This window comes from Eptesicus fuscus, chromosome 8 (assembly GCF_027574615.1).
Source record: "Eptesicus fuscus isolate TK198812 chromosome 8, DD_ASM_mEF_20220401, whole genome shotgun sequence".
NCBI classification, from domain to species: domain Eukaryota; kingdom Metazoa; phylum Chordata; class Mammalia; order Chiroptera; family Vespertilionidae; genus Eptesicus; species Eptesicus fuscus.
The window spans coordinates 22,311,761-22,336,155 of record NC_072480.1 but is presented as its reverse complement, the minus strand read 5'-3'; the positions used below and the strand labels follow the sequence as shown (position 1 = coordinate 22,336,155).

Sequence of the window (24,395 nt, the reverse complement as noted above, 5' to 3'; positions counted from 1 at the left end):
TTGAAACGGACCCTGATGTTTCAAACCTATGTTATAGCTACCTAAGAGATTCCTTGATAGCAGAATTCAAAGAAGTAGATTATTCCATTCTTTGAAGATAGTGGGAAAGTTCTGGGAAATTATAAAGGTACAGGTGATTACGGAAATCAGGAGAACAGATGAAGAATTTAAGATTAAGAAGAAGAAAAAAAGGCTTCCAGAACTGAACCTTAAAAAGAAATAGTAAGTGAAAAACATGTACATTTCAAAGAAACAAAAGATTAACCAAGAATGCCAAGAGAACAAAAAATTGAGAACTGAAAATGGGAGTCTAGAAAGAAAGTGACACCAATTAATAATAGCTAAGCTAAGACAGTAGAGAATAAGGATAAAGTTACAAGGTTCTTAATCAAAATGAAGTTTTAACTTTCTGGAGGCTTACAAATATTCATTATGTATAATGGGGAAAGAGAAGTAGTACTTTAGGACAATAGTCTAAACTACTTCAAATTCCCTTCTTTATAATAAATCTAATTCAAATATATTTTATAATTTTTTAAAAATTATTTTTTAAAATATATTTTTATTTATTTCATAGAGGAAGGGAGGAGAGAGAGGTAGAAACATCAATGATGAAACCTAGCTGGTTTGGCTCAGGGCATAGCGCGTCAGCCTGCGGACTGAAGGGTCTCGGGTTCGATTCCAGTCAAGGGCACAGGCCTGGGTTGTGGGCTCAATCCCCAGTAGGGGCTGTGCAGGAGGCAGCCAATCAATGATTCTCATCATTGATGTTTCTATCTCTCTCTCCCTCGCCCTTCCTTTCTGAAATAAAAAAAAAATAGAAAAGAAAAAAAATAAAAACATCAATGATGAGAGAGAATCATTGATCGACTGCCTCCTGCACGCCCCACAATGAGGATTGAGCCCACAACCTGGGCATGTGCCCTGACCAGGAATAGAACTATGATCTCCTGGTTCATAGGTCGACACTCAACCACTGAGCTACGCTGACTGGACTATATTTTATAATTTTAACAAACCTCGCCAATAAACACACTTTATATATAATGTATCCTTTAATATACAAGAAAAACTAGTACTAAATTTAAAAAAAAAACACAAAAAGCAAATTTCTATTATAGTATTGTCATTCCTAAGAAAGAAAAAAGTTATTCTTAACTGGCAAAAATGTTTCTGTATTTAGAATCATGGGCTTCTACTTATAACTCTAAGACCTATAGATTATTTACAGATGCAGAAACTAAGTCAGAAAGGCTAAACCTGTTGAAGATTATAAAGCCACTTGGTGGCAGAGACTTGCTAGAACTAAGATTCTTATCTCTGGTGTAGTGCTGTATTCTTCCCTTACATCACCTCTGCAGCAATAGCCTACCGATCCCTTAGGACTAATGGTACTGAGAAAATTTAACATACAGAATGAAAAATTCACTAATAGTTTCCCTAAGGGGAAAATTTTAGAATTCATACAATAAAGAACTTACTTGTACCTTTACCTTCAGTGTTCAAGAACAAAAATAATGTAACCTGTAGCTCTAAACGGGCAAAAAGGACAAGTAAACACTCTGACATTCCCCTCTCCCCCCATGCTTAGTTATAACAACAGGTTTAGGCATACTCTGGTATCACTCCACCGTTTTCCTTATGAACAACCCTAAACTTCATATCAAATGACTAGAAGAGGCTAAATTCTCACTCTTTTGGAGGCTGAAATGATGCCAAATTTGCCTTCCATTCATCCTATCCTCAGCTATGAAGACAGAGTAGTGCCTTATCACAAAACGTTACTAAATAATACTAAGTAGGTGCATATTAATTTACTCTCTTAGCAGCTACCCTAAACCACTGAAACCAAAGTAACTACGGGATATGAAAAGGTTTTCTAATGAAGAAAAAAATAAATAAATCCTACAAAAACCAACTAAAGGAATCCTGGTAAGGCAAAAGCAGCACAAAGTGAAGTTGGGCTTCCTTAAAATCACTCTGTTCTCATCTTCACAGGTTGGCTTTCAGTACAGTTAAATTTGCAGCATGTTAAACTCAGGTGTCTGTGTTTTATACAGGAATTTGGAAGATAAGGATTAAAATCCCAGTGCAATTACAAAGACTTCTCATAAAAAGAACCAAATGGGAATTCCCTGTGATAAATAATTCCTCAAAGTTCTCATTAAAAACTTAAGAAAAAGGTAAATAAGCCAAACTTCTTCACAGAAAAAAAGTGTATTTACAATTCAATTCAAAAGCAATTTTAAAGCAAACAATATAACACTGAAGTTGAAAAATCTATGCTCACCCAAAGTTGCCAAGTCTGATAAATTATTAACAGAACACTGCATCAAAAATAAGGCAATAACCCAAGATACCCAATGAACAATTTTTCCATTCCCACAACTAGATAGAACTAATCTATCTAGTAGCAAATGATACCTCACTCCATCTCAGCAAGTCTAAAATCCTTAAGGATAGAGTGATAAAATATGACCTATATTCTTCATTAGACTCTTTGAACACTTGAAGGAAAATAATTTCTAAAGCACAGAGAGATAAAGAGGTATAATCTTTGAAAAAGATACTCAGTGTTCAAAATTCAAGAATACAATATTAATAATACACAATGGGCATTAGGTGAAGGTATGCAATACAGTAATAGCAAATTAATTTATTTAGTACTTTTTCCATTCCATATCATCAGGAGGATTGATTTCAACTTTTCTTTTACCTACATCAGACCAGTTGGTACTCAAAACTGTACCACCAGACTCCATCTGCAATAAGAAATAAAAATAGATTAATTCTTAGACCATATAATCAAAATATTTTTTCTAAAAATCTTTGAAGCATAGAGTCCCAAATATTAGCAATATTTGGCTCAATAAAAACTCAAGACCATATTTTGACTTAATCTTAAGCTTCCCAGAGAAGTTACCATGTTCTGTAAAATCTGAAAAGTCTGGAGTACGTAGGTAGGAGCATCATGTCCACATATAAAGCACCATGTCTCCCTTTCCTAATCAGCATAGAGTTACATGTGGAAAAACTACCTTCAGATGAAAATAAAATGGGCTCCCATAGAAAATGATGATATACTGTAATCTCCTTTTCAAGGACAGTAAAGACCAGGCAAAATAAACTCTTTCTACAATAGTTAGACAGAACTTTAAGAGCCCTTTCTTAATGTTCTCTCTGTACCAAATATATGCAAGTATGTGCTGAAATTTATTTTTTAGATGAAGGTGCACACACGGGTATACATAGTGTTTCAGTAAAGAACTGGTTATCTATTTAGCATCTATTGAATATACTACCCATTAACCCTTGCACACTCATAAATACCTTAAAATTTTTTCTGGACATTTGTTATCTTAATGCAATACAAATTCATTTACTTGGATCACAACAAAGAACAGTATGAATTATTAAAATCTAAACATTTAAAATTGATCGGCTGTGTTATTGACAAATGTGTAACGTTACATACCCTACTATTACACTGAAACCTCACTATAGCCACTGCCCCACACTCTCTGCCAAGCTCCCTTTACATGGGATGCTCTTTTTCATCCCAGTTCTTTATATGTTTTTAGTTATGCTCCAAACACATCATGTCACCATATCTCTGTTGCCTTCTTTGAGCCTTATCAGGACTCTACACTTGCAGAATTTGTCTTCTGTATGACATAATTACCATAAATAAAACATGTATCACACTGCTCTGTTATAACTTTAAGGGTCTGTCTTCTTATATCTGTTTCCTACCCTTGGCTCCAACGAAAGCTCCTAAAAAACAAGGAGTATATTTTACTAATACTTATATTCTAAACCTAAGCACAAGGGCCTGGCACCTGGTAGGCTTCAAATAAAATACTGAATAAAACTGGGCAAGTCTACATAATAAACTACTCTTAAGATGACTAAAGGAAGCATATTTAGTTTATAATATGATCATACTCATATTTATTTCCCTTCTCTTCTTATGGATTGTAGTACAATTTAGCATTTTCCTATGGTTATATTATACATCAAGCATGTCAAACTCGTGGCTTGTGGGCCGCATGTGGCCCACAACAAATATTTTTGCATCCCAGCCAATATAAGGGTATGTAAGAAATGTTTTAATAAAAATTGCGTGACTTATTGTAATTTTTACAATATCCTGTAATACATAACTAGAGGCCCAATGCACGAAGATTCGTGCAAGAATGGGCTTTCCTTCCCCTGGCTGCCGGCATCACCTTTGCTCCGGCCTGGAGCTGCCTTTCTGCCTTCACTCTGCCCAGAGCCGCCTTTCCGCCATCCCACGCTGCCCAGAGGCCCGGAGCAGCTGGGGCGGTGCAGAACGCCTGCGTCCCACCGCTGGCAGCTCTGGGCCTGTGTATGCAAATTAACCTGCCATATTTGTTGTGTTAATTTGCATACTCACTCCTGATTGGCTGGTGGGCGTCACAAAGGTACAGTCAATTTGCATCTTTCTTTTATTAGTGTAGATCATTAAAAAACTAAATACAACATTCGCTAATGACTGATTACTATAATCATGTTGCATTCATTTCCTTTACGCGCCTTACGCTCAGGCACATCATTTCTCTCCACTAATACTAGCAGCGAATATTTTATCAGCCGATTGCCACACCATTAGTCTTGGACTGACTTGTTTGGTGTGGGCAACAGGAAATATTTCACTTTCAGAGAACAAGAAAAATAGGTTTATTTGCGTTACGCTTATTAATTTGTGCAGTTATTCAGTGTCTGGTAAGTTAATGTTCAAGAAAAAATATTAATTTTTATTAAAATGTTCTATCATTTTATGTTAATGATTACTCATTTATTTTAGCCCTTTGTATTCAGCATGTCTCTATCGAAATAAACCTATGTTTCTATGAAAATTGAAGTTTTTGGGGTTTTTTTGCAGCCCACATAAACTTAAACCTTGCTTATTTGGCCCATGTTAGTCTTTGAGTTTGACATGCTTGTTGTACATGATGGTCTTTTTGTCCCAACTAGGCTGGAAGGTCATACATGATAGACCCTATTTTGTTTCTTTTGTATTCCCACAAGGAAAGAAGCAACCCTAAGTATGTTCCAGGTCCTATTGTTCCCATTAAGTACAACTAAGAACCTTGGAGGGAGGGGGGGGAGGCGAGAGAGAGGGAGAGAGAGGGAGAGAGAGAGAGAGAGAGAGAGAGACAGAGAGAGAGAGAGAGAGAGAGAGAGAGAGACATAAGACTCTAACAGGTAAAAAGAAGACAACAGATCAACTAGAAACCAGAGACCTTGGGACCCAAGGAACAACATGTGGTGAGTTTCCTGGGTTTCCTTTCTGCCTCACATATCCTAGAGTTGAAGCTAAAGAAACTGGAAAGGTCAAAGGGTGAGAACAACAACAAAAAGTCCCAACAAGCCTGATCTCTGTAGTCAAAAGATGAAGAAAAACAGAAAGACAGCCTAGGAAGACAGTAGACAATCATCGCTCTACTCCAGCTAAACACCACTAAAAAAAACTGTGGCCCCATCCCACCCCAGGCCAATAAAGGCTGAGTAGGGAGCCTAGATTTCCACCCATGCTAGGCTGTCACGAATCCACCTCCTCTGCTGCCTGCAGTGTCAATGGAAACATCTGGGGAGCTGGAACTCCTACTCCCAGCAGTGACAAGGAGATGCCAAGTGTTTAAGGAGACCAAGTGGGGTACCTGAATATCTATTTCCACTTGGGGTAGTAATGAGGCAGTGCCTTCACTTCCCCTGCCAGACTGGTTGTGAGATAAACCCAACTAAGACTGAGGGTTTAAACAAGATCCAGAGTCCCACAGCTTAACATGAAAATGTCCAGGGTTCAACTGAAAACCACTTGACACTGGTGAAGAACACTGACAAAGTACAGATGTTAGATTATATTTAGCAAAAGAGAAAACAACAGATATTAACTTTGAGATGAAAGAGATGTTAAAATCATCTGAAAAAGATTTTAAAGTAGTCATGGTAAAAAATACTTCAACAAGAAATTATGAACTTGCTTGAAAATAAATGAAAAGGTAGAAAGCCTCAACAAAGAAACAGAAGATATAAAGAAGAACTAAATGGGAAGTTTCAGAATTGAAAAATACAATTGAAATTCAATAAATGGTGTTGGGAAAATTGGGCAGATACGTGCAAAAAAATGAAAGTAGACCACCAATTTACACCATACCAAAAATAAACTCAAAATGGATAAAGGACTTAAACGTTAAGAAGGGAAACCATAAAAATCTTAGAGGAATCCAGAGGCAGCAAAATGCCAGACATATGCCAAAGCAATATCTTCACTGATAAGCTCCTAGGGCAATGGAAACTAAAGAGAAATTAAACAAATGGGACTACATCAAAATAAAAAGCTTCTACACAGCAAAAGAAACCATCAACAAAACAACAAGAAAGCCCACTACATGGGAAAACATATTTGCCAATGTTATCTCCAATAAGGGTTTAATCTCCAACATTTACAGGGAACTCATACAACTTAACAAAAGAAAGATAAACAACCCAATCAAAAAATGGGCAACGGACCTAAATAGATACTTTTCTAAAGAGGACATAAGGAAGGCCAAGAGACGTATGAAAACATGCTCAAAGTCAGTAATCATCCGAGAGATGCAAATCAAAACGACAATGAGGTACCACCTCACACCTGTCAGAATTGTTATCATCAACAAATCAACAAATAACAAGTGCTGGCGAGGATGCAGAGAAAAAGGAACCCTCGTGCACTGCTGGAAGGAATGCAGACTGGTACAGCCACTGTGGAGAACAGTATGGAGTTTCCTCAAAAAACTAAAAATGGAACTCCCATTTGACCTAGTAATCCCACTTCTAGGAATATATCCCAAGAAATCAGAAACACCAATCAGAAAGGATATATGCACCCCTATGTTCATAGCAACACAATTTACAATAGCTAAGATTTGGAAACAGATGAGTGGATTAAAAAACTGTGGTACATCTATACAATGGCATACTATGCTGCTATAAAAAAGAAAGAACTCTTACCATTTGCAACAGCATGGTTGGACCTGGAGAGCATTATGCTAGGCGAAATAAGTCAGTCAGAGTAAGATAAATATCACATGATCGTGGAATATAATGAATAACATAAACTGATGAACAAAAATAGATCCAGAGACAGAGAAGCATCGATCAGATGCTCAAACCTCAGAGGGAAGGTAGGGGAGGGTGGGGGTAAGGGGAAGAGATTAACCAAAGGACTTGTATGTATGCATGTAAGCATAACCAAAGGATGCAAGACACTGGCGGGGAGTGGGGGGGGGGGGTGAGGGCATGTGCCGGGGGGTAGGGGAGGCCGGGGGAAGGTCAATGGGGAAAAAAAAGGAATTCAACAAAAATATCAACCACAAGAATCTAATTGATATTTATAGAACACTACACTCAATAACAAAAGAATACATTCTTTTCAAGTGGAAGTTTAGTTAAGATAGACCAAATCCTGGGCAATAAAACAAACATCAACAAATTTAAAAGTATGTAATTCATATGGCACACATTCTCAAACCACAATGAAATAATTAGAAATCAGTAATAGAAAGACAACAGAAAAATCTCTAATCACCTGGAAACTAAACAACATACCTCTAAACAATCCATGAGACAAAGAAGTCTCAACTGAAATCAAAATACATACTGAACTGAATAAAAATGAAAATACAACAATAAAAATTGTGGGAGTCAGCTAAAACTCTGCTAAGAAATCCTACATAATAAAAGGCTAATATGCAAATTGTGCCCCGCCCAGCTGGCCAACCGCCCCCGGCCCCTCCCCCCATAGGCCTCCCCTACCCAGATCGGGGGCGGGGTTGTCCAGCCAACCTCCTGCATCCTCTCCCCCCCCCCCTGCCAGCCCGGCCTGATCAGCCCCAATCGGGGTGTGCTGGCTGCACCCCACCTGTGCACAAATTTGTGCATAGGCCTCTAGAGTTTATTATATAAACCCACACAACAAACAGAAAAGAGAAAAAAGAGTCAAACCAACAATATAAGCTCACAAATGAAGAACGCAGGAAAGCCCTAACCAGTTTGGCTCAGTAGATAGAGCGTCAGCCTGCGGACTGAAGAGTCCCCAGGTTTGATTCCAGTCAAGGGCATGTACCTTGATTGCAGGCACATCCCCAGTAGGGGGTGTGCAGGAGGCAGCTGATTGATGTTTCTCTCATTAAAACAAAAAAAAGAACCCAGGAAAAAAGGGGTGGAAGGCAAAATAAACCCAAAGCAAGCAGAAGGAAGAAAATAACAAAGAACAGAAATTAATAAAATTTAGAAAAAAAAAAAAAACGGCAAAAAAGTTTTTAAACATCAACAAAGAGCTGATTCTTTGGGGAAAAAAAATCAACAAAGTTGACAAACCTCTAGCAAAACTGATAAAGGGGGAGAAAGAGAGAGAGAGGACATACAAATTACCATTATAGCCATGAAATAGAATATCACCAGAGATCCTGCAGACATCAAAAGGGTAACCAGGGAATACTACCAACACTATAAACTTAAACAAAATAGACCAATTCCTCAAAAACACAAACTACCACAACTCACTCAATATGAAACAGATAATTTGAATAGTCCTATACACTATTAGAGTAATTAAAATCATAATTTTTTTAAAAAATACGTTTTTATTGATTTCAGAGAAAGGAAGGGAGAGGGAGAGAGGGATGAAACATCAATGATGAGAATCATTGATTGGCTGCCTCCTGCATGCCCCCTACTGGGGATTGAGCCTGCAACCAGGGCATGTGCCCTGGCAGAGAAAAGAGTCATGACCTCCTGGTTCATGGGTCAATGAACAACCACTGAACCACACTGGCTGGGCTAAAATAATAATTTTAAATCCCCTCAAAAGAAATGAACAGGCTCAGATGATATCACTGGTTTAAAGATGTTTAAAGAATAATGAACCCCAATTCTACCCAAGCTCTTCCAAAAAAAAGTAGATGAAGCACTTCCCAATCCTCTTTTAAAGTTAGTATTACCCTGACACCAAAACCTGACAAAGTACAAAAAAAGACTACTACAGACCAATTCCCTCATGAATATAGACACAAAAATCCTTAACAAAGTATTTGAAAATAGAATTGAACAATATATAACAAGAACTATACACTATGACAAAGAGGGATTTATTCTAGGGCTGCAAGACTGGTTCAACAATAGAAAACAATCATATTAATCATATAAAGCTAAAAAAATCACATTATTATATTGATCAATGCAGAAAAAGCATTCAACAAGTCAACAGCCATTCATGATATACAAGCTCAGTAAAAAATAGGAATAGAGCAGAACCTCAACTTGGTTAAGCATCTACAAAATATGCACAACATACTTAATAGTGAAAGACTGAAGATGGGGATGTCCACTCTTATTCAACATAGTGCTAGAAGGTCCAGCCAGTGCAATATATCAAGAAAAGAAGATAAAAGGTAAAAATAAAACAGTCCATGTTTGAAAACAATATGATATAGAAAGCAGAAGGAATCTATTCTTCTTAGATCAAAGGAAATCTACGAAAAAATCTCCTAAATCTAAGTTCAACAAATTCACAGAATATAAGGCAAACATTTTAAAAAACCACAACTGTATTTCTAGATATAAACAACTAACCAATATCAAATGTCATATTATTTATAATCACTCAAAAAACAAGAATTAAATACTTAGGCACATCTACCAAAACATGTCCTGGATTTATATGCTGAAAACTGCACAATGATGATGAAAGGAACCAGAGAAAAACTAAATAAGTGGGTTGGAAAATTCAACACAGTAAAGATGTCAATCTCTCCAAATTGATATACAGTTCAATGCAATTCCTAAAAAGATTTTTTGTACATATAGACAAAATATTCTAAAATGTATATGGAAAGGCAAAGGAACTAGGATAAAACAATTTAAAAATGAAGAATAAAGAAGGAGGAATAAATCTGCCCAATTTTAAGTCTTATATAGTTATAGTTATAGTAATCAAGACTGTGGTATTAACAAAGGGAGAGACATGTAGATCAATGGAACAGAGAACCCGGAAATAGACTCACACAAAATGCTCAACTGATTTTTGAGAAAGGTGAAAAGAAATTTAATGGAGGGAAAGACAATCTTTTCAACAAGTAGAGTAATAGAATATAAACAGGTTAAAACAAACAAACAAAAACCCTTAACCATTGGCTCACATTTTAAGTCAAAATGGATCATGGACTTAAATGTAATACGTGAAACTACAAAACTTTTATTTTTAAAAAATGTGGGAAAAATATCTTTGAGATCCAGGACTAAGTTTTAGATTTGACACTAAAAGCATGATCCACAAAGGAAAAAATTGATAAATTAAACTTCATCAAATGAAATACTTTGGCTTTGCAAAGAACATTAAAAAAGTGACCCAGCCAGCTTGACTCAGTGGTTGAGCGTCAACCTATGAACCAGGAGGTCACGGTTCAATTCCCAGTCAAGGCACATGACCCAGTTGCCTGCTAGATCTCCAGTGGGGGGCATGCAGGAGGAGGCCAATCAATGACCCTCTCATCATTGATGTTTCTCTCTCTCTCTCTCTCTTTCTCTCTCTCTCTCTCTCTCTCTCTCTCTCTCTCTCTCTCTCTCTCTCCCCCTTCCTCTCTGAAATCAATAAAAAAAATATGTATTTTTAAAAATGAGAAGACAAGCTACAGGCTGTGAGAAATATCTGCAAACTACATATCTAACAAAGACTTGCCAGATTAGTGGTTGTCAAAGGTTAAGAAGGGGTAGGAGTGGGAGCAAAGTGGGATGGCTATAAAATGATAAGGAGGGATCCTGTGGTAATTGAAATGTTCTCTACTTTAACTGTCAACATCCTGGTTGTAATGTTGTACTACAGTTTTGTAAAATGTTTCAATTGAGGGAAACTAAAGGATATAAGGAATATTCCTCATTTCTTACAACTGCATGTGAATCTACAACTATCTCAAAATAAAGTTTAATTAAAACAAAAATTTTTTAAGTCAACAATGAAAAGCACAATCATGACCAGTTACCATATAGTAACTTATGTGGAGTATCTAAACCTCAAACACACTGATTACCTAAATATTAATTAGTAAATGTTAATTTTAACATTCTACTGTAAATATACATGCCTTAAAACAGTGGTAGGCAAACCGCGGCTCGCGAGCCACATGCGGCTCTTTGGCCCCTTGAGTGTGGCTCTTCCACAAAATACCACGTGCGGGCACACACGTACAGTGCCACTGAAACTTCGTGGCCCATGCGCAGTCAGTTTTTGGCCTGGGCGAGTCTATTTTGAAGAAGTGGCGTTAGAACACTCAAGGGGCCAAAGAGCCGCATGTGGCTCGCAAGCCACAGTTTGCCGACCACTGCCTTAAAAGAAGAGAGTTACAGCCCTGGCCAAGTGACTCAGTTGGTTGGAGGCATCATCCCCTACACCCATGGTCAGCAAACTGCGGCTCGCAAGCCACATGCGGCTCTTTGGCCCCTTGAGTGTGGCTCTTCCACAAAATACCACGGCCTGGGCGAGTCTATTTTGAAGAAGTGGTGTTAGAAGAGGTTTAAGTTTAAAAAATTTGGCTCTCAAAAGAAATTTCAATCGTTGTTACTATTGATATTTGGCTCTGTTGACTAATGAGTTTGCCAACCACTGCCCTACACCAAGAGACTATGGATTCCATTCCAGGGCACCTACGGGAGGTGATAGATCGATGTTTCTCTCTCACATCAATGTTTCTTTCTTCTCTCTCTTCCCCTACCCCATTTCCCTCTCTCTCTAAAAAAAAAAAAATCAAAAAAATCAAACATATCCTCAGTGAGGATAAAAAAAAAGTGTTACATTTTCAATGCTACTGATAAAAATCAAATGATTACATTTTCAAGCAAAAAATCTACATAATTCTACAGTGATGACTTGTTATTGAGATCTCAGAACTTGAGGCCTAATACAGACAGCATTTATGCTGCCCTGGCAAAAATTTGAATTTTCTTAATATTTTTTGAGAAATTATTAAAAAACCAATGAATAATAATATGCACTTTCACTTGCCAAACACTGTTCTGGAAGTTTCCTTTCTGTATTATTCATCTCTGACATTGAGACTCTATACATGATTCTAGAAGGTAAACAATGGAAGCTCATTCAGCTATTCTGATAAATCTAACTAGAATAACTCTGTATCACCCACTGTAACCTTGGTATTTCTTAAGCCTTTCCAGTTCTAACTCAGTGATAAAAAATATTTGGTGTAAACCACTTGTTTCTTATCTCCTCCACCAGTTTCTGATTTCATCAGTAATTATTCTAAGAAATTTTAGAGCAAAAAGAAATGTTCAGACAAAGCTTACTCAAAAAGATCTCCCAACTAAAGTACATGAAATTTAGACTCAAATTTTTATCTTATTCTTTTTAAATTTCTGAAATTTACTACCACAATATATATTTTTAAAGTTTATATTCTTACAAATGATTTGTTCATGGCACGTTTCACTTCATCAGAACCATCTGAATAGATCTGCTGAAATAATTTGTTTAAAGCTGCATCTCCCTCCAACTTCTCATTCTTTTCTTCTTCCTTGATTTCTCCAACCAATTTATCCCAATTTCTTGTATAAAGAGATGATGATGGATATAGGTTCTTTACATCTACAGAGTAAAAAGAAGTGATTAATTAACATGTGTTGACTATGCCAAGAATATGTAAACTTTGTGACCATGATGTAAAGAACACCTTAGCAAATAATAGGTGACTGAATTTCACTAAACTTCATGTTTGAAATAAGTATCTTTCTGATAGACATCAATAATTAAATTTACACTTCTAAAAACTGAATCAACATAATGTAAAATATAGCAGTCTCCTTTGAACAAAGTAGTTCCATAAAATGTAAACTTTTGATACATTATGCAAAATTAGATTAAGAACAGATTCTTCATGTTAACAATAGGGGAAACTAAGTGAAAAGTATATACAAACTTTTTTATATTCATAGAAAAGTTGCAAAGATAGTACAATTATAAAATAAATGTGTTTTTTAAGTTGCTTCATTCAGAAATTTCTCTTATAGACAAGATTTTAATGTTAAAAATGTGACCTTTCCTAAGATACTTATATATCTTCCAGAGTAGAAATATACTGCAAATGTAAATAATTATCCATCCTAATTGGCCATTAGTTAATTCATCCATTCTCTCCCCACATTAAAAATATCAGAATACTTCAATAGGAGATAATAAGAATCAGGTACGTAATATTGAAAAATACTATATGGGGTGACCTAGAGTTCAATGCCCACACTATGCACACATAGCAAATAACAGTATTTATAGGGCACACTGGGATAAATGGAGGCTGCTTGCAGGCAGACAGATACCAGCCCAGGGACTCAGGGCACTGTCAAGGCTGCCCCAAAGACCAAAGGAATTAAGATCTTGGCACACAAATAATTTAAAAGTAACTAACCTACCCAGTAGCTATAAGAACAGTTCTGTTCACTGTCCAATCTACACTAATAAAAGAGAAAGATGCAAATTGACCATACCTTCGCGATGCCCACCAGCCAATCAGGAGCAAGTATGCAAATTAACCCAACAAAGATGGCGGGTTAATCTGCATACGCAAGCCCCGAGCGGCTGGGGACAGGATGCTTGCGTTGTTGCCATGGCAACGATGCAGGCGTTCCACACTGCCCCAGCTGCTCGGGGCCTCTGGGCAGCATAGGAAGGCAGAAAGGCGGCTCTGGGCCGAGCAAAGACGATGCCGGCAGCCAGGGGAAGGAAGGCCCATTCTTGCACGAGTCTTCGTGCATTGGGCCTCTAGTGGAAATATAATGCAAGCCACATATGTGAGCCACATATATAATTCAAAAATTTCTAGTAGCCACCTTACTAGAAAGAATCCGGTGAAATGCATTTAAATAATATATTTATTTAACCTAATAAATACAAAATAGTATCATTTCAACATAAAATAAAAACTTTATGGCATTTATTTCTTTTTTTTCCTACTAAGTCTTCAAAATTTAGTATGTATGTTACACTGAGAGCACATCTCAAATCAGGCTAGTCATATTTCAAGTGCTCAATAGGTACATGTGGCTAGCAGCTACTATATTGGACAATGCAACTACAGAGATTTAAAAAAAAAACTGATTCAAAGATTTCCTATCAATATATTAAAACACATTAATACTAATCTAAATGTCCTACTTCTTCTACTGCCTCTCTACATCCCCTTCCTCAAAATAAATGAGAAAACTACTAATTCTTCATTCTATTTTTCCACCTTTTCTCTTCACTGGTAAATCAACTCCCTGCCTATCCTTGCCCCAAAACAAAACTACAACACACCACACAGTTTTATTCAGGGCAAGCATACTATTTTTCAAACACTACCTACCTTCCTCTACTAGTAATCTCCTCTATCTTTGTATATTATCACTAGTAGCCAAAGAAATATTTTAACTTGCCATGAAAATTAAGAGCCTAGGAAACATGGATTTAATTAATCCTAATGCAAAATTCCCAGAAGGATGGGAATACAGGTTCGAATCTCCACTGACCACATAGGTTAAGCAATGTGCCCTTATCTGCAGTCTGCAGCTTGCAGTACACAGGAATCTGACAAGCATATTAATTCCTTACAGAAATATAACAGGACAGGAGGAATAGCATCTTTATGAATATGCAAAGCATTTACTTTAGAAAAAGTTTGTAAAGTTGATCTCAGAAAAATTTTAATACCTGTAGGTAGTAGATGAATTACTGAGAGTAACCTAACTTCCTTGCTCATCCTGTATAATAAAAGGCTAATATGCAAACAACCAATTGCTATGATGTGCACTGACCACCAGGGGGCAGACACTCAGTGCAGGAGCTGCCCCCTGGTGGTCAGTGCGCTCCCACAGGGGGAGCGCCACTCAGCCAGAAGCTGGGCTCACAGCTGGCGAGTGCAGTGGCAGGAGCCTCTCCCGCCTCCACGGCAGCGCTAAGGATGTCCGACTGACGGCTTAGGCCAACTCCCCCCCGGGGAAAGCAGGCCTAAGCCGTCAGTCGGACATCCCCCAAGGGCTCCCGGATTGCGAGAGGGCGCAGACCGGGCTGAGGGACCACCCCCCCCAAGTGCACAAATTTCGTGCACCAGGCCTCTAGTTCTCTATAATATCAAATAACTGCAAAGATACTCATGTCAGCAGAGACTTTTCATTGTTAGAAAATGCAGAAACAAGCAGTAAAACATAGGAGGTTAACAGAAGAACCAGACCCAGACTCTGAAGACCTGGGTATAGTCCTAGACAATAAAAAACACTAGGTGATCTTACAACAAGCTGCTTAACCTTTCTGAGCCTGTAAACTAGGAGAAACAATACTAGGCTGCCTACTATATAGGGCCATTGTTAGAATTAAATGAGATACTACTGTTAAAGTGTTTCTTTTAAAAATGCTTTGAGCTATATATAAACTTCAGTGCCAAAATCTATGGGAGTCAGCCCTAAGAGAAGCACTTAATATTTTACTATATCTTCCAAATAAAGTGGGACACAGATGCTTAACCTTTTGCACTCGGATGTCGAGTGTGACTCGACACGGTTAGCATTAGAATAAAGGAATCGAGAAAAAAGCAAGCGAGTGCAAAGGGTTAAATAGCTTAAATACCAACTTGCAATTTCATTCTTAATTATCCAGCCCCAAATTTCATTCTTAAAAATTATCTGTTGGTGTCAGTTTCCTAATTTTACTAATTATTCTTTAGCTTAGTTACAATATTAACATCCAGGGAGGCTAGGTGAAGGGTACATAGAAACTCTATTTCTGCAACTTGTGTGAGAATTATTTCAAAATAAAAAATAATAAAAATGCATGATATGTTGGCTAACTTTTTTTTCTAAAAAGTTCCACAAGGAAATACGTTTTCTGTTATAGAAGAAAGCAGTGAAATATCTAAAAGTAACTGAAAGAGCCCGGCCGGCATGGCTCAGTGGTTGAGCGTCAACCTACGAACCAGGAGGGCACAGTTCAATTCTCTGTCAGTGTGGGCTGTACAGGAGGCAGACGATCAGTGATTCTCTCTCATCACTGATGTTTCTATCTCTCTCTCCCCCCCTCCCTTCCTCTCTGAAATCAATAAAAATATATTATGAATAAATAAATTCATTATATTAGACAATATAGTGAAATTAATACTTTATTCAGTAAACCTCTGAAATTCCAGTAAATTAGAGTTGACAATATCAGCACAGAAAGGAATAAATAAGAAGGGAGAGGAAAGAGGAGAAAATATATCGGTAAATTACTAATTCACTTAAAAAAGCACAAATAGGAAAGGCCAACAAACACACATGCAAAAAAAAAAAAAAACCCAACTGATGTCATAAACTGCAAGGTAAACAATAAATTCAAATTTTCTCTAGGTTTTTGCTGCCATTCATTTGTACTCTTAAGAGTTTAAGAAGTCAGAACCTTCATAAGACGAGCCAATTTGTAATCGTTATAGAGCAACCTTATGATACTCGATGTGTCTTATATTGGGAACATAAATAATGAAAACAAAAAAAGGCTCATTACTATTTAATTTCACCTATATAACACAATTTGAATTTAAAGCTCATCAAGGCCAGAAAACAAACCTGCTACGAACTGTTTTGGCTTAGGCTCTTCTCCTTCTCGCTCTAGCTTTTCCCATCTCACAGCCTCTGACTTTTTCATTTTAATTTCAATCTGCAGAAAACACCAAATAGAATCCATCATTCAATGTAAAACAGACACAAAAAATGCAATTATCTTAAGTCATCAAAGTTTTATAATAATTAATAGTGTCCTTGAGATAGTTTCCTAAATTATACAAGGTTAAATTTGAAGAATTTTGAAACATTTGTTTTTACTTAAAAGCCCTTCAAAAACATACACATATTATAAAGTAGAATTAAGAAGAATCTTGAAATCCTTATTCTTTTTTCTTCTAAAGCAGTGTTCTCAACCAGGAGTCATACTGACCCCCAAGGGACATTTGGCAATGTAAGAGACACTGTTGGTCTTCACAACTGGGGTGAGGTAAGGAGTGCTACTGACATCTAGTGACGAGAGAGTAGGGCGGGCTAAGCCATACAAGACAATATCCCCACAACCATGATCCAGCCCCACACAGAACAGTGCCAACCCCCAAGAAACCCTGTCCTGAACGAATTAGCACATTTGCATATACATTAACCTGTTGTAGAGTGGAGAAAATTCATTCCACTGTATAAAAAATAATACGGTATCAACATTTTCACAATCTTTCATGCAATACTTATTAAACACCCACTATGAGCAAGGTATAGTTTTCAGGGATATGAGAGATTTTTTAAATATTCAAGACATGTTCTTGACCTTCCATGAAAGTTACTAAAGAGGCAAATAAATGTTCTAAAAGCTCAGGAGACATCACACCTATATGTGAACAGGTAAGGTTTCAGGGTACCTGTGAAGAGCTGTGAGAGGAAGGAGTATCTCCTATGGTGGACAGGGTAGGTCTCCAGAAGCAAAGGGAATAGCCTAAAACTGGAGCCATGAGATGTGAAGGGGCATCAGGGAGTGCATCAGGGAGTAGGGAGAAAACCAATTTGCCTCAAGACCAGGATTTATGTTAGAGCAGTGAAAAATATAGATGGGAAGAAAAGGTGTAAGGCAGACTATGAACAGCTCCTGAAAGCTAAACTTAAGTCACTTATTAAAATAAAATGTCAACATTATTCTAAATGCATCTTTTACTCTCTAATCAAGGCTTGTCCCTAAAATTCATACTTACCCTATCATACACTCACATACCACTTATATCTACCCTTTTTCCTTATTCAAATTAGTGCCCTCACCCCCATTTTTAGCCTAGCAAAAATCAGCATTTATAGTGATGGTAAACAGTAATAATTAGTATGCAAACAGTTTAAGAATCAAATTAGATTAAAATAATAAGAATAATAGTAACAACAAGAATCTAATAAAAGAATCAAATCAGAGCCATGGGAGGTTTGGATCAGTGGTTAAATTGTTGGCTGAGGTTGCAGGTTCGATCCCCAGCCGTCAGGGGCTTATGTGGGAGGCAATCAATCCATGTGTCTCTCTCGCATTGATGTTTCTTTCTCTCTCTCTCTCTCTCCCTCTCTTCCCCCACCACACTCTTTAAAAACCAGTGGGAGAAAAAATATCCTCAGATGAAGAGTTAACAACAACAAAAAAGAATCAAATTAGATTTTATATCCTAGCATTTTTTTCCTAAGAAAAAGATTACTTTTATTAATAGAAAAAACTTGCCCAGCTGGTGTGGCTCAGTGCTTGAGTGTCGACCATGAGCCAAGAGGTCACCAACTCGATTCCAGGTCAGGGCACATGCCTGGTTTGCGGGTTCAATCCCCAGTAGGGGGCAGCCAATAGATGATGTTTCTCTTTCATCAATGTTTCTCTCTATCCTTCTCCCTTCCTCTCTCTCTAAAAATAAAAAAAACATATGTTTATAAAAAGGCAGATTTAACAAAAAGAAAAGCCTGTTCACACCTTAGTTATCTGACTCCTTTAGATGAGATGAATCATTTAAATTAGCAATTACTGGTAATCATTCTACAACCTGCATTTAGTGTGCGAATCCTTAAAGTATGCATTTTAAAATACCTTAACAAAACACTTATCACAGAAATACACCTCAATATTTTAATCATGAAGTGATCGTATGGAAGGGGATGTGGCTTCTGCGTAATCTAATTCTTTTTAGCAACATAGAAAGGTAACAAAAAATTGTTTCATAATGAGAAAACATAAAACAAATGTCACTGGGAAAGGAACAAAAATTATAGTATTCTTAATTTAACATATATGTTTAAATTATACATAAATAAAAACAATTATTTCATAAGAATCTCTAGAATTCCCTAAGATAAACTATGATTCATTTTTATAAAGTAAAATATCACAAACATTTTCTCATGCACAGTATTGCACTCTGGTTATTTTAAGTTGTCATTGCTGATATTTACCTAAAAGGGACAGAAATCGAATAGCTGGCAATAACACAGCAGTAGTACTAAAAAAGGTTATTAATATTATCCTAAAATTTAAAATTGCCATCTTACTCCTTTAATTTTTGACTCATCTGGAAATGAAGACCTGGCAAGCAGGGTATACATAAACACTATCCTTAACTAGCCTCCACCACAGGGCACCCTATATTCGAACCTCATGTTACCATGCTAAGCACTATCTATAAAAGGTTGCTTGTTGTACCCAAAGAGCAAAACATGCTAGCACTAGCATCTACTGAAAGCCACTATAACCTGACTAATTGTGCAGTCCAAACAGAGAGGCCTTTATAAAGCCAGTCAAAGCTTGTAGTAACAACCTGATTCAACTGAGAAACGTTGACCTGAACTTGAAATTATACTTAATCCATTCACTGAAATAGCTGCACATAATAAACCATTTAAAGCAGCTTTTTTAAAAGGTAAAAGGGGGTTGGAGAAACTAATTTTCTATGAATTCTTTTTTACACCTACTTCACTTCTGATGCTTTAAAAATGAAGTTTAAGTCTTGATTTTGGCAAATAATTCTAGAATCGCCACCAATTCAATTTCAGATATTTTTACTGCAACCATTAACACGTCATTTTATTTTCATCTTAGTCAAAAATAATTTAAGGAGGAGTCAAGATGGCGGCCAGCAGGATGGCAGTGAGGGAGCACGTGTGCAGGGTGTGTGTGTGTGAATGAGGGGCAGTTACATCCTGCAGGAGACTCGGGGATTGGCAGACTGGACTCTACTAGGCGGGGAGCCCCTTCTACTGCTGCAGGGATTCCCAGGGCAGCTGCTCTTGCTCAGAAACCATGCCATCTTGAAGGGGAGAGCTGCTGTGACTGGAAGCCCACACTCCCCACCACCCAGACTGGCCTCAGACACCATCCCAGACCCTGTAGCCACTCCGGCCAAAGACATGCTACCGCAACTGCAGACCCACAGACCCGGGACTCAGGCCTCTCAGGCCGCAGGCTCCTGTGAGCCCCGGAGTACGCACCCCTCCCACCAACCTGCAGCTTCAGGCATAGGCCACATGTGCAACTCCGGCGCTTGGGCACTCTGGTGAGGCTTGGAATGCGCGACCCTTCCGCCAAGCCTGTTGCTTCAGCCACAGGCCCCAAGAAACTCGATGCCTGGACACTTCAGTGAGAGCAAAAATGGGGAGACAAAGAACCCCAAAGGAAAGAAAAGGAGGAGTCACCAGAAAAGGAACTAAATGAAACGAATGAGAAAAATCAACAACTTATGTAAGAATCAATAGGAAATGAAGAATGCTTTGGCTACAATAAAAAACACATTGGAAGGTTTCAATAGTAGACTAGAAGCAGCGGAGGACCGAATTAGCGAAGTAAGAAGACAGGGCAGAAAAACACACCCAAGCAGAATAGCAATTGGAAAAAAAAATTAGAAGGTGGAGAGCCTAAAGGAGCTTTGGGACAACATGAAACAAAGCAACATATGTATAATAGGGGTTCCAGAAGGACAAGAAGAGGAACAATACCCTACCTAGTTTGGCTCAGTGGATAGAGCGTTGGCCTGCGGACTGAGGGGTTCTGAGTTTGATTACGGTCAAGGGCACATGCCAGGGTTGTGAGCTCAATCCCCAGTGTGCAGAAGGCAGCTAATCGATGATTCTCTCTCATCGTTGATGTTTCTCTCTCTCTCCCTTCCTCTCTAAAATCAATTGAAAACTTAAAAAAAAAAAAAAAAAAGAAGAGGAGCAAGGATTAGAAAACCTATTTAAAGAAATGGTAACAGAAAACTTCCCTGATTTGGGAAAGAAAAAAGTCACACAAGCACAGAGAGTCCCAAAAAAGAACACAAAAAGACCCACACCAAGACACATTGTAATTACAATGGCAAACGTTAACAACAAAGAGAGAATCTTAAAGGCTGCAAGAGAGAGACAAAGAGTTACCTACAAGGGATCTCCCATTAGATTATCAACTGATTTCTCAAGAGAAACACATCAGGCCAGAAGGAAATGGAATGAAGTATACAAAGGGATGCAAAGCAAGGAACTGAATCCAAGAATACTCTATCTAGCAAGGCAATCATTCAAAATTGAAGGGGAAATCAGGAGCTTTGCAGACAAAAAAAAAAGGCTAAGGGAGTTTGTCACTACCAAGCCAGCAATGTAAGAAATACTAAAGAAGAAATAGAAAGGGAAGGAAGAACACAGACATAAAGAATAAAAATGGCTACAAATAAGTACCTATCAATAATAACCTTAAACGTAAATGGATTAAATGCTCCAATCAAAAGACATCGAGTGGCTGAATGGATAAGAAAACATGACCCATATACATGCTGTCTACAAGAGACCCACCTCAGAACAAGGGATTCACAGACTTGAGAGTGAAGGAATAGAAAAATATATTTCAGGCAAATGGAAATGAAAAAAAAGCTGGGGTAGCAATACCTATATCTGGCAAAATAGACCTCAAAGTGAAGGCCATAGCAAGAGATAAGGAAGGCCACTTCATAAAATAAAGGGATCGATACAACAAGAGCATATAACTCTGGTAAACATATATGTACCCAATGCAGGAGCACACAAAAACATAAAAAAACTTCTGGAAGATATCAAGAGAGAGATTGACAGCAATACAATCATAGTAGGGGACTTTAATACCCCATTGACATCATTGGATAAATCCTCTAGACAAAAAATCAACAAAGAAACAGCAATCCTAAACAACTCACTAGATCAGATGGACTTAATTGACATCTTCAGAACATTTCACCCCAAAGGTACAGACTATACATTCTTCTCAAGTGCACATGGGACATTTTCAAAGACCACATATTGGGTCAGGCAAAGTTTCTTCAAATTCAAGAAGACAGAAATCATATCAAACATCTTCTCAGATCACAATGGCATAATATTAGAAATGAACAACAATAAAGACAATAAAAAATGTAAACACCTGTGGCTAAATAGCATGTTATTAAACAACTAGTGACCCGGTGCACAAAATTCATGCATATTAAAAGGGAATAATTAGAGGAAATATTTTAATATTGCTATTTGCCCTTTCTCTATAATAGAAGTGTCAGAGATGAAAGAAAATTAGTAAAATGTATATGAAAATCTTCCTCCTGTCAGAGTCTGGGGCGCACCATGTGAATGAGAGTCAAGTCCCCGGCCACCCACGTGCGCCTCAAAATAGCACAAGACCCAGACCCGGCCAGCCCCACCTCCATCAAGCCCCATCGAGTGGGGGGCACAGCTTCAGGTCGCCTGGCCCGGCACCAGGGTGGGGGGCGCAGCCTGAGGTCCCCTATCAAGCCCTGCCAGGCGAGGGGGCGCAGCCTCAGGTCCCCCAGCCCGGGGCAGGGTATGCAGCCTGAGGTCCCCCGGGCCAGGGGGCTCGCCTTTAGGTCCCCATCAAGCCCCGCCAGGTGGGGGGCACAGCCTCAGGTCCCCCATCAAACCCCGCCAGGCGGGGAGGGCATAGACTGAGGTCCCCTGTCAAGCCCCGCCGGGTGGGGGGGGGGGCACAGCCTCAGGTCCCATGACCTGGCGCCAGGGCATGGGGTGCGATCTGAGGTCCCCTGGCCTGGCGTGGGGGTGGGGGGTGCAGCCTGCGGTTCCCCATCAAGCCCTGCCGGGCGGAGGGCATGGCCTGAGGTCCCCCAGCCTGGTGCCGGGGCGGGGGATGCAGCCTGATGTCCCCTGGCCTGGCGCCAGGTAAGGGGGTGCGGCCTGAGGTACCCTGTCAAGCCCCACCGGGCGGGGGGGGGGGGGGGGGGGAGCGCAGCCTCAGGTCCCCTGCCCCGGCCCAGCACCACGCAGCCTCAGGTCCCTGCTGATTGCTCGTTAAGACTCATTATGGGAACTTGGCCTCCGCTGTGGGCGCAGCCATCTTGTGTTATGGAATCCCTGCCTCCGCTGTGGGCGCAGCCATCTTGACCATTACGACATGATGGTCAATTTGCATATTCCCTCTTTATTAGATAAGATGATTGGGTTACCAAAGAGATCAAAGAAGGAAAAAAAACCATCCTGGAAACAAATGACAATGAAAACACAACAATCCAAAATCTATGGGGCACAGTGAAAGCAGTCCTGAGAGGGAAGTTCATAGCATTACAGGCTTATCTCAAAAAAACAAGAAAAACTGGTAATAAATTATCTAACTCTACAACTTAAAGAATTAGAAAGAGAGCAAGAAAGATAGCCCAAAGTGAGCAGAAAGGAGGAAATAATAAAGATCAGAGCAGAAATAAATGACATAAGAGACCAAAAAAAAAAAAAAATCAATAAAACCAAGAGCTGGTTCTTTGAAAGAATAAACAAAATTGATGAACCTCTAGCCAGGCTCACCAAGAAGCAAAGAGAGAGGATCCAAATAAACAAAATCAGAAATGAAAGAGGTAAGAAATAACAGACCCCACAGAAATACAAAGGATTGTAAAAAAATATTATGAACAACTCTATTGCAACAAACTTAACCTAGAGAAAATGGACATATTCCTAGAAAAATACGACCCTTCAAAACTCAATCAGGAAGAATAAAAAAATATGAATAAGCCTATAACTATGGAGGAAATTGAAGCAGTAATCAAAAAACTTCCAGCAAACATAAGCTCTGGGCAAGACGGCTTCACAGGGGAGTTTTACCACACAGTCAAAGAACTAAAACCTATCTTCCTCAGACTATACCAAAAAATTCAAAAGGAACACTTCTAAGCTCTTTCTATGAAGCCAACATTACCCTAATCTCAAAACCAGATAAAGACACTACAAAGAAAGAGAATTACAGGCTAATATCACTCATGAACATAGATGCTAAAATCCTCAACAAAATTCTAGCAAATCGATCCAGCATTACATTAGAAAGATCATACACTGTGACCAGGTGGGATTTATTCCGGGGATGCAAGGATGGTACAATATCCGTAAATCAATAAACGTGATACATCACATAAACAAATTGAGAGATAAAATTCACATAATCATATCAATTGATATAGAAAAAGCATGACAAAATCCAACACCCTTTCTTGATAAAAACTCTCAGCAAAGTGGGAATAGAGGGATCATACCTCAACATAATAAAAGCCATATATGACAAACCTACAGCTAATATCATATTCAATGGGCAAAAACTAAAACCATGTCCCTTAAGAACAGGAACAAGGCAGGAATACATGCCCATTTTCACCACTCATGTTAGACATATTATTGGAAGTGCTAGCCATTGCGATCAGACAAGAAGGAATAAAAGGCATCCAAATTGGAAAAGAAGTAGAACTGTCATTATTCACAGATATGATATTGTACATAGAAAACACTAAAGACTCCATCAAAAAACTACTAGACTTAATAAATGA

At 38.4% G+C, this 24,395-nt stretch overlaps 1 protein-coding gene across 1 annotated transcript in view; it reads right to left on the bottom strand.

Moving 5' to 3' along the window:
* Nucleotides 1–2,623: 2,623 nt before the first annotated feature.
* Nucleotides 2,624–24,395, bottom strand: part of SUGT1 (SGT1 homolog, MIS12 kinetochore complex assembly cochaperone) — a 57,707-nt gene continuing 35,935 nt past the window's right edge. The window contains exons 11-13 of the mRNA XM_028151538.2: nucleotides 16,642–16,732; nucleotides 12,480–12,661; nucleotides 2,624–2,762 (exon numbers count right to left, since the gene is read on the bottom strand). Of these exons, the coding sequence (XP_028007339.2) occupies nucleotides 2,661–2,762; nucleotides 12,480–12,661; nucleotides 16,642–16,732 (375 nt within the window). The 3' untranslated portion in view covers nucleotides 2,624–2,660. The remainder of the gene's footprint in view (nucleotides 2,763–12,479; nucleotides 12,662–16,641; nucleotides 16,733–24,395) is intronic.